General features: G+C 33.7%; 2 protein-coding genes across 2 annotated transcripts; one reads left to right on the top strand and one right to left on the bottom strand.

Moving 5' to 3' along the window:
* The first annotated feature begins 3929 nt into the window (after positions 1-3929).
* Positions 3930-6413, top strand: LOC106311763 (probable WRKY transcription factor 4). Its single transcript, XM_013749036.1, has 3 exons — positions 3930-4565; positions 5037-5821; positions 5891-6413. The coding sequence occupies exons 1-3, from the start codon at positions 4140-4142 to the stop codon at positions 6138-6140; spliced, it is 1461 nt and encodes a 486-aa protein (XP_013604490.1). The 5' UTR covers positions 3930-4139; the 3' UTR covers positions 6141-6413.
* On the bottom strand, positions 6400-9282 carry LOC106311762. Its single transcript, XM_013749035.1, has 9 exons — positions 9181-9282; positions 8882-8993; positions 8416-8769; positions 8256-8342; positions 7921-8190; positions 7710-7827; positions 7141-7636; positions 6923-7045; positions 6400-6840 (listed from the first exon to the last, which is right to left on the bottom strand). The coding sequence occupies exons 3-9, from the start codon at positions 8687-8689 to the stop codon at positions 6730-6732; spliced, it is 1479 nt and encodes a 492-aa protein (XP_013604489.1). The 5' UTR covers positions 8690-8769; positions 8882-8993; positions 9181-9282; the 3' UTR covers positions 6400-6729.
* Between the last annotated feature and the right edge of the window lie 5238 nt (positions 9283-14520).

Raw genomic sequence — 14520 nt, 5'->3', positions numbered from 1 at the left:
TTAATTGATATGAAAAGCGTTGTTTACAAACAACAACAAAAATAAATCCAATCTAAAAATCATCTTGAATGCTTTCCAATCCCATGAAATGTAGAGTGAGTTATTGTTTTATTGATTATGTAGATGATTATATAACAATTTTATTATTGATGGATTCTTGGTAAACTTCTTAGCATACAATCCACATGATTCTGTGTGTTTCTTTCCCTGACTTTTTTTTTCCTTTTTCTTTTTCTCATTGTAGTAAGATTGATGATAATAAGCCCATTGCCTAATATATATTCGGCCTTGATCACCGAAAAAACATTTGCTTTTTTAGCTTTCGATTTTTTGATAATGTTCGCATAATTATATAGATACAAAATGTTCATACATAAACCAAAGAGACGTTGTTTAAGGAATAACCAGAGACGATGATGCATGGTGCTGGTGATTTATTTATGCTATATGCAACGCGAAATCATATTATATACAGTAATTTTTTTATAAATTAATAATATTGAAACTATATATTTTATTAATTTATAGAGTTATTAATTTATAAAAAAAATTATTTAAATTTTAATATTTTTGAATATTTTGTTTATAAAATATAAAAATATTTATTTTACCATTTATACATTAATTAAAATTTAAGAATTTGAATTTTTGCTTTAATATATTATTTGGTGTAGATTTTTATGTTTCATAGAATCTAAATGTGGTTTTCGATTTAATTTTACTAAATATTATCAAAATATATTAAAATATTAAAAAAAAGAGATATTTTCATTGTGAATATAAAACCAATAATATAATGTTTAGTTTGTATTTAAATAAAATGTATATCTAGATATATTATTAATTTATGATTTTATTGGGACCATATATTTGCATAAAAATTTCAAAAAAAATATTATTTTAGTATTTTATCGATTTGTATTATATTTTGAACCAGCCCAACTCGAGACCGACAAATTTATTAATTTATAGTCTTTATTTATTTATCGAATATTAATTTATAGAATTTCTACTATATTTAATTAGTTTTTTTCCCTAAATATTCTTAACGGCACAAGGTTTTGTCATGAAAACAAAAATATGTTTCGATAGTCTAAAATATATATTTAGAACCAAAGTTCATTTTGATCATTTTATAATAAACGTGATATTCATTTGGGTTCATTCTGTTTGAATTAGGTTAGTTCTGATTATTATATTTAGTTCTGATTATTATATTCCATCGTTTTCACTGGCTCGTGTACGGCTTATTCGTGATGCTATTATTTCGAAATTGAAAGGACCAATCACCGAATGTTGTCGACAAAGACGAGTGAAAAGTGGAAAAGATGCTCTCATTCTCTCAGTAACCATGAGGAAAGATAATTTCGATCACTTAAATATCAAATGATGTAATTAACGTGTAAGTACGTGGTTTATTCCACATCACACATGTATTGAAGATTTGAAAGTGGGAGACGGAACCCTAGATTGTTAGTATGATATGAAAAGACATGAACGGTGGATGCGTCAAAGTTTTTTTCAACTTCAACGTGTGTGTTCGGTTGCGAGCTATGTTCAGAGTCGGTATAAGAGCAAAATCTCGTAGAAAAAAACCATCTAAACCGAAATGAAAAGCTTGAAGTGTATGGTTTCTACATGGTAGCAAACCTTAGGTTATATGCTTTTGATATAAAAATCCGTTAATAATTAACATACAATATCTTTTCTTATAACGTATGCGTATTGACAGAGAAGACTTATTATAATATCAAAACTATTAGGATTAGATTAAATTTAGATTTACTAGAAGAAGTAATTAATCAAGTCAGATCATGTAATCCAACGGTAGAAAAAGAGCTCTGTTATCTCTAAGGCTTTAAGCCCATCTCAATCTCTATAAAGGCCTTCGTTATAAAAGCCCAGAAGAAAGCGCGCCGCCACCCTCGAGCCTTCTTGATCGTAGTAACTAGTAACTAACTTGGATCCGTTTCGATTGTGTTGCAGGTTGTTGAGGTTTCAACGTCAAAGACTGGGAAGCATGGTCATGTGAAATGTCGCTTTGTTGCTATTTGTCAGAATAAATGAAAAGGCTATCGAAGTCCCACATCGGATATTAGACAAGTCTAATATATATAACTGGTCCAATCTCACTTAATTTAAAGTTTTTTTGGGAGTAACGACCCAAAAACAAATCCGTGAGGGCTTACTCCCAAAGCGGAAAATATCATACTAAGCAAGGGATTGGACATCTGGTGGCAGACATTTGCTCTAGTTGAGCGTCTGGCCTCCAGCACGGGCATCCGGTCTGGCTCTAGTAGAGCATCTGGCCCAGGAGTGCATCTGGTCCGTCACAACAGATTGGTATCAAAGCCAAGGTTCTGCGGTTCTTGGTTTGAGGGGAGGATTGTCAGAATAAATAAAAACGCAATCCAAGTCCCACATCGGATATTAGACAGAATAAAGTCTAATATATATAGCTGGTCCAATTCCACTTACTATGAGGCCTTTTGGGAGTAACGACCCAAAAACAAATTCGTGAGGGCTAGGCCCAAAGCGGACAATATCATACTAAACGAGGGATTGGACATCTGGTGACGGACATCTGCTCTAGTTGAGCGTCTGGCCTCCAGCACAGGCATCCGGTCTGGCTCTAGTAGAGCATCTGGCCCAGGAGTGCATCTGGTCCGTCACAACAGATTGGTATCAGAGCCAAGTTTTTGTGGTTCTTGGTTTGAGGGGAGGATTGTCAGAATAAATAAAAAGGCTATCCAAGTCCCTCATCGGATATTAGACAGAATAAAGTCTAGTATATATAGCTTGTCTAATCCCACTTAGTTTGAGGTCTTTTGAGAGTAACGACCCAAGAACAAATCCGTGAGGGCTTAGGCCCAAAGCGGACAATATCATACTAAGCGAGGGATTAGACATCTGGTGACGGATATTTGCTCTAGTTGAGCGTTTGGCCTCCATCACGGACATCTGGTCTGGCTCTGGTAGAACATCTGGCCCAGGAATGCATCTGGTCTGTCACAACACTATTGACATCTTCACCAGCAAGAAGCTTCAAGATATTGTTCTTTCTTCTAACAGTTGTGATGTATGTTGTTGATAGCTTCTTTTTGATTCGAGGAAGTCACCTGTTTTATGAACCTTCTGTGTGACTGTTGTTTTGTGATTACTCTACTTTGGAAATTTGGAATTTAATACTTTTGTTACTAATGTCTCATCGAGTCATCGTCATCAACTTTTTCCTGAGACGTTTCTTCTTTTTGTTTGATTTTTTTGGCTCCTCAAATGTCAACCTCTCCCACCATGATTATTGTCTTTACGAGCGAAGTCGTGGCTCGTGCGTATAGTTTTAGAAACTTACGTAATGTATTGTATTGTGGTAAAAAATAAGAAAAGATTAGTACCTCTACGGCCTACGTGTGTCCCATATACTTCATAAGAATGTTTATAATAATATCTCTTGCTCTTCTAAAGTCAAATGTCGTCTATTCAAAAGTCATGTTGCTAGATTGCTTTATTTACTTTTACCTCACGTTTCCTCCTATTACAAACATATACCCAAAAGTCCACCTAAATAAAGTGATTTACAAAATCATTTGCTTTTCAAATGATTTTTTTAAAGAAATAATATGTAACCATCTATATTTGTATCGGCTAAAGAAATTAATTATAAGGTAATAATATTACTAGTATTATTACTTATCGCAGACATATCATATGATTAGTAGGCTTTTAAACGACAGCCCATTAAGACACAGAATGGGCTATCGAAACAGAATGCCAGCTGTCATTTCAGAGTTCAGACAACGTGGAGTAGCTGTGGCCTTGTCCTTTGCCTCTTCACTCCAGGTTCATCGTACAATCCAATACCGACGCTTTTGTAAAAAAGGTGTAACCTAAACTCAAATCAAAAGATCAATTTGGTAACTGGGACAACTTCGAAACTTGTTCTACATTTCTGCGCACTACTCAAATAAAGAAATCCATTTAATTAGTTTTAATTAAAAAATGAATTTCACTTTACACAAGTAAAAAGAAAAGAGTAGAGAGAGAGAGATTGTTTTACATATCTGCAGCGTGGACTTTTTTATACTGCGAGAAAACAAAAGTTTTAAACCTTTTTTTCTGTCTGATTATTTTGGGGATCGATGTCGGAGAAGGAAGAACTCCCGTCGACATCTAAGTCCACCGGAGCTCCGTCACGACCGACTTTATCTCTTCCTCCACGGCCGTTTAGTGAGATGTTCTTCAACGCTGGCGTTGGATTCAGCCCTGGTCCGATGACTCTGGTCTCAAACATGTTCCCCGAGTCCGATGAGTTTAGGTCTTTCTCTCAGCTCCTCGCCGGCGCCATGGCTTCTCCCGCGGCTGCAGCTGCTGCATCAGCCGGGGCGGCTAGTGAAGAAGGGAATAATAGCTCGAGCGGTGGTGATGTTGACCCGAGATTCAAGCAGAGCAGACCCACCGGTTTGATGATTTCTCAGTCACCGTCGATGTTCACCGTACCGCCAGGGCTAAGTCCGGCGATGCGGCTGGATTCACCGAGCTTCTTGGGTCTTTTCTCTCCCATTCAGGTTCAAGATTCCATCAACATAAATTTTAATCTGTTTTTTTTTTGGGGCTTCTTAAAAAGTTTAAAAATCTATTTATGGAAACTGAAAGTTTAGGACTTTCTTTATTAAGCTGTTTTTGCTTGTTTGCATGTTTTTTTGTTAGCAAATCTATGCAAATTCCATTTCCAACAGATCATAGACTTGTAATTACCATTTTGCTGGTAGATAGATATAGAGAGAAAAAACATTTAAATCAGATTATAGGTTTGAATTAAAAGGTTTATTAGAGACAGTTTGGAAACTTTGCAGCCCAACTGTATTAAAACGTATATAAACTTTCAGATAAGGAATCAAAATACTCATCAAGATTTTGACTTGCTCATAGGTTATATATATTTATATAAATCTTCATCAAGATTAATTGGTACCATATGTAAGTGATTCTTCCTATTAGTAGGGTGATTTAGAATCTAACCGTGTAACAATGTGCAGGGATCATATGGAATGACACATCAGCAAGCTCTAGCCCAAGTAACAGCACAAGCAGTTCAAGCCAATGCTAATATGCAACCACAAACCGAGTACCCTTCTTCCTCTCAGGTTCAATCATTTTCATCTGGACCGACCACAGCTACAGATTCATCATTACCAGCTCCAAGAGAAACCTCAATTACAACCATCATTGAGCAGAGGTCACAACAACAGCCTCTAAACGTTGACAAACCAGCTGATGATGGCTATAACTGGCGAAAGTACGGACAAAAGCAAGTTAAAGGCAGCGAGTTTCCTCGAAGCTATTACAAGTGCACCAATCCAGGATGTCCTGTCAAGAAGAAGGTCGAGAGATCACTTGATGGACAAGTAACTGAAATCATCTACAAGGGCCAGCACAATCATGAGCCTCCTCAGAACACTAAGCGAGGCAACAACAACAACAAAGATAGTAATCTAAACGGGAGTTCGGTTAATAACAATAAGAGTAAGAGGGAACAACATGAAGCAGCGAGTCAAGCTACTACTACAGAGCAAATGTCTGAGGCTAGTGACAGCGAAGAAGTTGGTAATGGAGAAAGTGGTGTCAGAGAGAAAGCTGAAGACGAGCCTGACGCCAAGAAAGTTCGAGTTTCGGAACCAGCTGCTGTTGTTTCTACTTCACATAGAACTGTGACAGAGCCTAAGATCATCGTCCAAACGACAAGTGAAGTTGATCTGTTAGATGATGGGTATAGGTGGCGCAAGTATGGACAGAAAGTGGTCAAAGGGAATCCTTATCCTAGGTAATAAACGAAAACATTAGTTTTATTTCTTTAAAACATTCTTGTTAATGTTCTCTTTTTGATCCACAGGAGTTACTACAAGTGCACAACACAGGGATGTGGAGTGAGGAAACATGTAGAGAGAGCAGCAGCAGATCCAAAAGCTGTAGTGACAACATATGAAGGTAAACATAACCATGACCTTCCTGCGTCTAAATCAAGAAGCCATGCTGCAGCAGCAGCAGCAGCAGCACAGTTAAGGCCAGAAAATCGACATGGCGGTTTGGCTAATCAGCAGCCTGTTGCGCGTCTAAGGCTCAAAGAAGAGCACATAGTTTAAGAGATGAGAACTCTGATCCTTTTTTTCATGAAAAAGCTTGCAACCTTAATGGAATCTTTTGGTTGAAGTTGAACAGGTCTCTTTCTGTTTACACTTGTCTGAGAAAATCTAGAAGTTTACATGAAAGAAAAAGAGTAAAACTTAAAAGCTTTTTAGGATTTTTCAGATTTTCTGTAAGTGAATTCTTTTGTACATGAGGAAGCTCTTGTGTTATTGTAGTGCATAGGTTGTTATACAATTTGTGGATGAAATTTACCTGTTGTAACGACTGAACTGTTGTGTGTTTTTCTTTTGTTTATTATATTTACATTATTGATCTACTTGCTTTGGTTTGTCTCTCATAGTCATTGCTTGAATGAAATTTACAAAGCAATCTCATTGTTATTTTCATGGGTTTTGAATAATGGAGTAAGAACTTGTGACGTCTGTACAAATGAATATTTTTCATGAGATTAAATATATCAGAGCAAATCTTGTTTCTATGGTTTCCAAAAAAAAAAAGACACTGATTTGTACTTAAATGTCTTTTTAATACAAATATGTGAAAGGTTCTTTGTTTTGCTTTTGTCTCTTTAGATGTGGAAACTCATCATTGTTTGTTAGTTAAAAGCGTTGGGATCTGTCCGTGATTCACGAAATCAATCTTGTTCAGCCTGACACAACACAGTACTTGCTCTGGAAGTTCCTCTGGTGATTGAGCCTGTGTCAGAAAAAAAGGAACAAAAAGGTTTACTTGAGCAACACTCCAAAGCAAAAAGACCTAGAGATTGATTTCAATTTACCTGAATAGTTAAACCAAGATCAAGAACCCCATTCTTGATCCTATCCCTGAAAGATTCGAGTCCTTTCCTCGATATGTAACTGAACCTGTGTATATCCAAATCGATCTCAAAGTAGTTTGGTCCCTGTGTCCAAATAATAAACATACACACAAGAACATAACGTCACCACAAAGCTCTTGCAATGAAGTCTCAAAAATAGCTAAGATATGTGATTTAACCTTAAAGAAATCATGCTGGGGACGAGAAAGAACAGGTCTATCATTGTAAGCTGTGATAAGTTTTCTCTCGGTAGAACTTAGCTGAAGATCCTCAGGATTCACCAAACCGGCCATGATCTTCAACCTCTCTCTGAATGGCACTGTTGATTCTCTTGTGAATCCTTTGACTTTCTCCATCTCATCATCCATAAATCTCTTGATGGTTTCTTGAAAGTGAGGTGAGATCTCTTTGTGATAATTCTCATTCAGTTTGAAGTATAAGACTAAGCTAAGTCCTTCACCATCATAGTCACCAAACATAGATGTTTGATACATTGGAAGCTGGATGTTCACAATCAAGAGACTGGGGACATAACACTCTTGTGATGACACCGGTTTCAAATTAGGGAGCTCAATGTGCTGAGCAATGTGGTTTATCTTCTTAGGACACGCGAAAAGATCGACTCCAATAGGAGTGTAAGGACTACAGTTTGGTGCTGGACTCTTTTGTTTATCTCTGGAAATGACACAGACAATACAATTTAGATTGATCAAACAAAACTGTGTAGTCTACTTTCTTGAATCCTAACCTGAAGAAGTTCAATCCACGGAGCTTGAAACTCGATGGAGAAAGTTCTAACCAGCTTCCTTGGTTGGTCAGCTTCTCTCCCAAAGAACGTTGAATCACAGAACCAGCTTTTGGTCGGTCTGATGAAAAGTTATAAAGACATAAATAATCATGAGAAAGAAAACTTCAAAAAAAGGATGGAAACTCTAAGATAATTTGATCCTTTTTCTTACATAATTCAGATGATGTTGATTTTCTATCAATAGATGTTCTTCGAACCGAAACCATAACAACTTTTGATGATCTCTTATTGTGATCTTGATGTTCTTCACAAGTGGTAGTCTTGATGGTTTCTTGGTGAGATTCATCAGCAATTTGGTTTCTCTTTATGCTGACTTCATTCTTGCTTGAATATGTCTCAGCTTTGTTCCCATCTATTTTGAGGTAACTCTCGTAGAACTCTTCATACTGAATCACTTGTCCCATCGCAGAAGGGTTTGCATCTGCAAGAAAGATACATGTTACCATCTTCATTCACAAACCAATGTCTCAAGCTTTGATGTTTTACCTTCAAAAACACTACTGTTTGATCCATCATCAGACTCAGAGTCAATGTAACTAAAGGAATCATACCAAGCTTCCTCATGTGAGACTCCTGGAAATAGAACCAGATTCAATAAAACATATTCAAGATCTTTGAGAGTTTTTTTTTTAAATGATGTTCTTACGGTTTCCATCAAATTGGCAGTTCCATTGAAGCTGAGTTAAATGGAAATTAGCATTTGTCATCTCAGCTCTCTTACACATCATCTTGGCTGCACCTTTTTCAAAATCAAGATGAACAAAATCCCTGACGCTCGCATTGCTCATGCGTTTCATGGGAACATCAGGCATTGAAGTCGAGATTTTGGACCGGCTTTTGCCAGGTCTGCCACCATGTTTATGCTTCTTCTGATGAAGCTTGTTGCTGATTTTTCTCTGTGAAGAAACGCACCCACCCATCTTTTTTTTTGCTTTGGAGGGTTTCTACTACACTCACCGGCTAATAATAGCTCAAAGAAATCAAATTCTTTTTGAGGAATCTGAATCAAGACATGAAAAGAAATAAATGATAAGACTATCACACACCAAATATGTATATATGTTCTTGTCCGAAATTAAAAAAAAAAACAAATGCAAGAGAGAATCTTGTACCTTTTAAAAAAAAATCTTTTCAGAGAGGTCACCTGTAAAAGCTTATGTATACATAAGAGAGTGAATCAACATTCATAACAATGGGATGTTGATTCATGTATATCTTCAAGACCTTCATCAAAGAGAAAAAGACAAAATCAAACCCTAAGAATGCAGCATTTGAAACGTGAAAGACAAGAAAATCTTGAATACAATATCATTTCTTAGGAGAGACGTGAATATACTTGAGACCCAGTAAAAAAGAATGAACCAATAATGTTTAAAATGTAAAATTTATGTTTGAAATCAAGAAAACAAACCAGGAGAAGAATGAGAAGAACAGAGGAAGAAGAGGATCTTTGGAAAATCCTCTGTTCTGTTCCGTCTTTCTTTCTTCTGTTGTTTCTCTGTCTTTTCGTGTCAATAAAAAGTAAAAATTTAATCTCATTAAATAAATAAGAGAGAGATCTTGACACCACTGATTCTTAAGTAACCCGTTTTCTTCGGATCCTTCCCAAATCTTGTTCCTCGTTTCAATCTCTATATGCTTTTTAATTCTTTTTTTTTTTTGTATTTCTTGTACATTTTAATGATATTTTTATTACAGAGAAAGTGAGTCTGTTTTAGGGGTTGACCCCATGATCTTCGCGCGCGGGTAAGAAGCAACCGTTTTTAATTACAGAAGTCTTGAGTTATTTTACAGCATGTGTCTCCATTTAAGGCAAATTTCTTAACCTCGTTTGATATTTTTTGTCTTCTTTGTCATCGATGTCAACAAAACATCCACATCCATCTTCAAGTTTGGTTATTCTTGACGAGAAGACTGGAAAATGGTATGAGGAATAAAACGTATAAAGGCGAAAATATATTCGTATTCTAGTTCGTCAATGTGGAGTGTGGAAGTAAGGCATAACCTATTACATATGCAGTTTTTGATAGAAAATGTCTAATCAAGATCGTCGAGACATTTGAAATAGCATAGTTTCAAAAGAGATTCGTATTATGTGAAGTTCTCGATGAGGACCACGTGCTTTACTGCTATAAGCTGCATTCATCTATCATCGACCTATAATGCTTATTAATGCATGTTGATAATTAAATACACTGACCATATTTTTTTGGATCTTTTTTCAATTAGATGCACACTTCATACCTAGTACTATATATACACCATCAATTTGTATCTATAAGTAACTATGCACAGAGCTCTAGATCATATATACCTTCTCATTTTTACAATAAATATGGTGTGAATTAATTTGCATAAAAGTGTCAAAATATTAATTAACGTTTGTATAATATATATACACATAACTTATATATCCAAGGAACATTGTTTGTTTATAGAATCATGTCTTATGTCCAATTATTACGTACGTTGATAGGAAGTTGTATCATTATGTAATTTTACAATAATTTTTACTTTTGTCATTCATAGATTGTTTAGCTAAATCCGTCCAAGAATATAATAAACTACTTTCTTAAGAAGTATTATTGAGCTAAGAAGTGAATATAATCCTATTAGTTAGTTCAAAGTCCTTTTCGTAGGAGAGTATAATTTATTTTCTTACTTGTTAATCGTTACAGGCTCACAGCTGTTCATACATGTAATCTTCCGGCTATACTGAATAGTAAGAAGCTACAAATGACTTAAAATTCCATTTGCACATATTCTCTTGCACCCATTCTTTTCATACATATAGTATAAGATCTTTTAGTTGTTAATGATATATGTCATTTAAAAGAAAAAGATATAACAATGGATTCTCCAATATATTTCATCTGTTCTATTGACGGCTCATATTATTTATTCTTAAAGGTTATGATTTTTCTTGATTTATAAGAATCTTTGGAGTCCAGTTAAGAGGCTTGAACAGCTGCAAGTGTGGTTGGCAGGGGCCGGTTCACTGGGGACAAGCGGTGCGACCGTCCCGGACCCAAGTATGTGTCTCCCGTGTAATAATAATTAAGGGTCTAATTTTTTATAAATCTATATTTTTATATAAAAAATTATAAATATAATAAATATTATTTATTCTTAAAGGTTATGATTTTTCTTTATTTATTAGAATCTTTGGAGTCCAGTTAAGAGGCTTGAACAGCTGCAAGTGTGGTTGGCAGGGGCCGGCTCACTGGGGGACAAGCGGTGCGATCGTCCCGGACCCAAGTATGTGTCTCCCGTGTAATAATAATTAGGGAGAATTTGCTCAGTAGCCAAATTCTGAATGAAAATTATGAAAATAACATTGATTTTGATGTTATTAAGTAACTAGCTTTTGTCTCATATTTTATCCGATTATATCCTTTTCACTAGCAAGTCTCCGGTAAAAAAAAAAGAGAGAGTGCATGACGTCATCACTTGGTATTATGGATAAGAGTGAAGCACCACTATTTCACCTTACATAAATCAGATACGTCAAACACTTCTTTACCTCGTATAAATAGAATTTTTTTTAATAAAGAGTGTATTCTATATCACTCATGTAATATATGAATCTAACCCCTATGTACTAAACTTTATCCCAACCCCTAAATACTAAACCTAAAACCCTAATCAATAAACCCTAAATCCAAATATAAGCCATAAACCCAAATATAAACTCTAAACCCAAATATAAACCATAAACCCACATATAAACCATAAACCCAAATAGAATAGAACAAAATAAATAGCATAGTACATATTGATAAAATTATGAAATGTCTATAATTCCATGAAATAAGTTAATGCTGACTCCAACCATACCCCTTCACCTTCTAAATACTAAAACCTAAACCCTAATCACTAAACCCTAAACCCACATATAAATCCTAAACCCAAATATCAACTTAAGAAAATTACGAACTATATTTATAAACAAATAGAACACTCTTTAGTAATCGTCAAGTGGAATGGAACATGCTAAAATAGTATTGTCAAATGGAATGGAACATGATAAAATCGTCAAATGGAATGGAAAAGAATTGCAACCGTGACGTACAGTAGTTAAGAGTATCTCTCGCAAAACGTACATGTGAAATCGAATCGGCAAGAGTTCAGTCATATCGGCGCCGCGCTTAGAATGATTCGTCGCATATGTAGATTTTCGAATCTTCGATGCTTCCCTTTCATCACCGCCAAAGACTTTGCAAACAATCTTCCCTTTCACAAAACTATTATGGATTTACCAAATAAAAATAATTTGCAAAACGTGCGTGAATGTTGAAGGCCACGAGTTACTTTTGTTGTTAATAATTATTAATGGAAACTGTTTTTGTTTGCAGGTTTTGCCGGTAGGATAGAAGGACAAAATAACAATATTATATAAACGTCACATGGTATATCGATAAGTTAGGGTAATTAGTTATAGAGTGAATTATAATTTTTTTGTACGCTATACAATGCAATTACCCTAATAATTAAGGGTCCAATTTTTTATAAATCTATATTTTTATATAAAAAATTATAAATATAATAAATAAAATTGAAAAGGATCCAAAATTATTTGATATGTATATAGTTTTATTTTCATTACAAAATATATAAAATATTACTCATTAAATTTTAAGAATATTTTAAACATTATTTATCTATAAATTTTAGAGGATAATTTTTTTTGGTCTTAGGATCCTTAGCACTGCTGAGTCTGTCCTGCTTGCACGATGTCAAATTTTTTTTTGAATAATAGTAATATATGTACCTTTCTCTTGTATCGAGTTAGAAGCATAATCTACTTGAATGACTGGAATAAAAAGTTTGTTTGATGACAACTCGAACTGTACTAAACGGATTTACACTTAACTTCAATTTATTTGCTCTTTTATTCGTCTGGAAGAAAAACTGAAGTGAAATAGAATAAAAATCAGAAAATTGCCAAAAATACCACATTTATATTACCATTTTTTATGTTTATACTAATCTTTTTTATCCTCACTTTTAATGAAGGGTAAAAAACACTTATATTTATAGGGTTAACTAATCTAGACCGGTTTAGAGTTGAGGGGTGGGGTAGGGTTTTGGAATGTGAAATTTAGGATTCTAATAAATATATAAATAAATACTTAAAAATATTTTTTTTAAAAAAGTAGTTTCAAACATAATTTTCGATTTTCAAAAATAAATTTTGAAAAAAATTAAAAAAAATCAAAAAAAAATTTATAAAAAATTCAAATTTAAAAAAGTATAATTTGAAAACATAAAAAATGATTTTTTTATTTTTATTTAAAAAGTGATTTATTATATATATAGAGAACACGGGTATAAGAGTTTTTTGCCACTTAATGAATAAGATATTTTTGAAAATGTCATTTTAGTGGTGGTAAAGATGAAAAATGATACCATGAAAGTGGTAAACATGAAATTTTTTCATAAAAGTTCAGATAATTAATACTCCCTCTGTTTCAAAATAGATGATATTTTAGGGAGTTTTTGATGTTTCAAAATAGATGATGTTTTCATATATCAATGCATTTTTTTACTTTATCAAAAACTATGTAACCAATGATATTTTGTAATATGTTTTGTGATTGTTTGAATAACTTTTAATTTATATTTTAATGATATTTTTAAATAAAAAATAAGTTTTTTAATAATTGTGAACAATCTTAAAACTTTCATGTATTTTGAAACAGAGGAAATATTAAATATGATTTAGATATTAATCATTTTTACCTCCTATACACGCGATTAACTTTAGACAGTAACAGTAACACAACAAGTATACTACAGTAGAGAAAACTAAACTATAAATCTCGATTATTGTCTAATTAGTTTACATAATATTCTGAATACTTCTTAAAACAGAAACGGTGCAGTTGGGTGGATACCAAATATATCATATAAGTTTCTGTATATAAAAATACAAGAGCAGATACGTTCCAGACAAATACTTGAACGTGTGTAGACCTCAGAGAACATTGCCATTTGCCAACTGTAGTCCACATTATTTAAATGTCTATAAATCTAGGGGTGGATGTCTAACGATTATTGGTTTGATATTGAATTTCATTTTCAAATACCAAATACCTAGATGTATGTCAAATGAAAACAAAAGTCTCTCTATACGAAGTTCTTTTACAGATCTGAATCATATGAATATCTAAATTACATAAATTTTGGTTTACAAAACTTTTCTCATTCGTTTTTCACCTGACTACATGATCACTTCTCATTAAACATTTACCCATTTCCACAACTCATATATCTAGCAAGTAGCTATGTAGTTATATCATGAATATTGTAAATCATAGACTGATAACTTTACATGCTATACTTTATTAAATGGTTCTTCAATTTTTTGACACTAATTAAACATGAAAGAGACATGTCATTCGGCTGCAAGAATACCTAATCAGACAAGCCAATATAAGTCATAATATATTATGATTATATAAATGTAGAGATATATAAAAAGTTCATTGTATACTATTTCCTTACATAGTTTATGTCGAAAAATTTCATATTAATTAAAATTTAATCATTATTTGGGATATAAGATTCTGGAAAGTATTGTCTCCCACTAACCGGAGGAGCGAAGGCAACCAACTCACTCAACAACAGCAAAGAAAAAAAAATCATTCAACTAATCAACTGTGCCTGAATTTAAATGCATATATACTAAGTGTGTTCAAGTTGTCTGTGACTCTGTGACATACACTCTTTAATAGTAGAATTTAATACG

This window comes from Brassica oleracea, chromosome C8 (genome assembly GCF_000695525.1).
Source record: "Brassica oleracea var. oleracea cultivar TO1000 chromosome C8, BOL, whole genome shotgun sequence".
Lineage (NCBI taxonomy): Eukaryota > Viridiplantae > Streptophyta > Magnoliopsida > Brassicales > Brassicaceae > Brassica > Brassica oleracea.
Note: the sequence above shows the minus strand (reverse complement) of the source record. Positions and strands in the feature narration are given on the sequence as shown.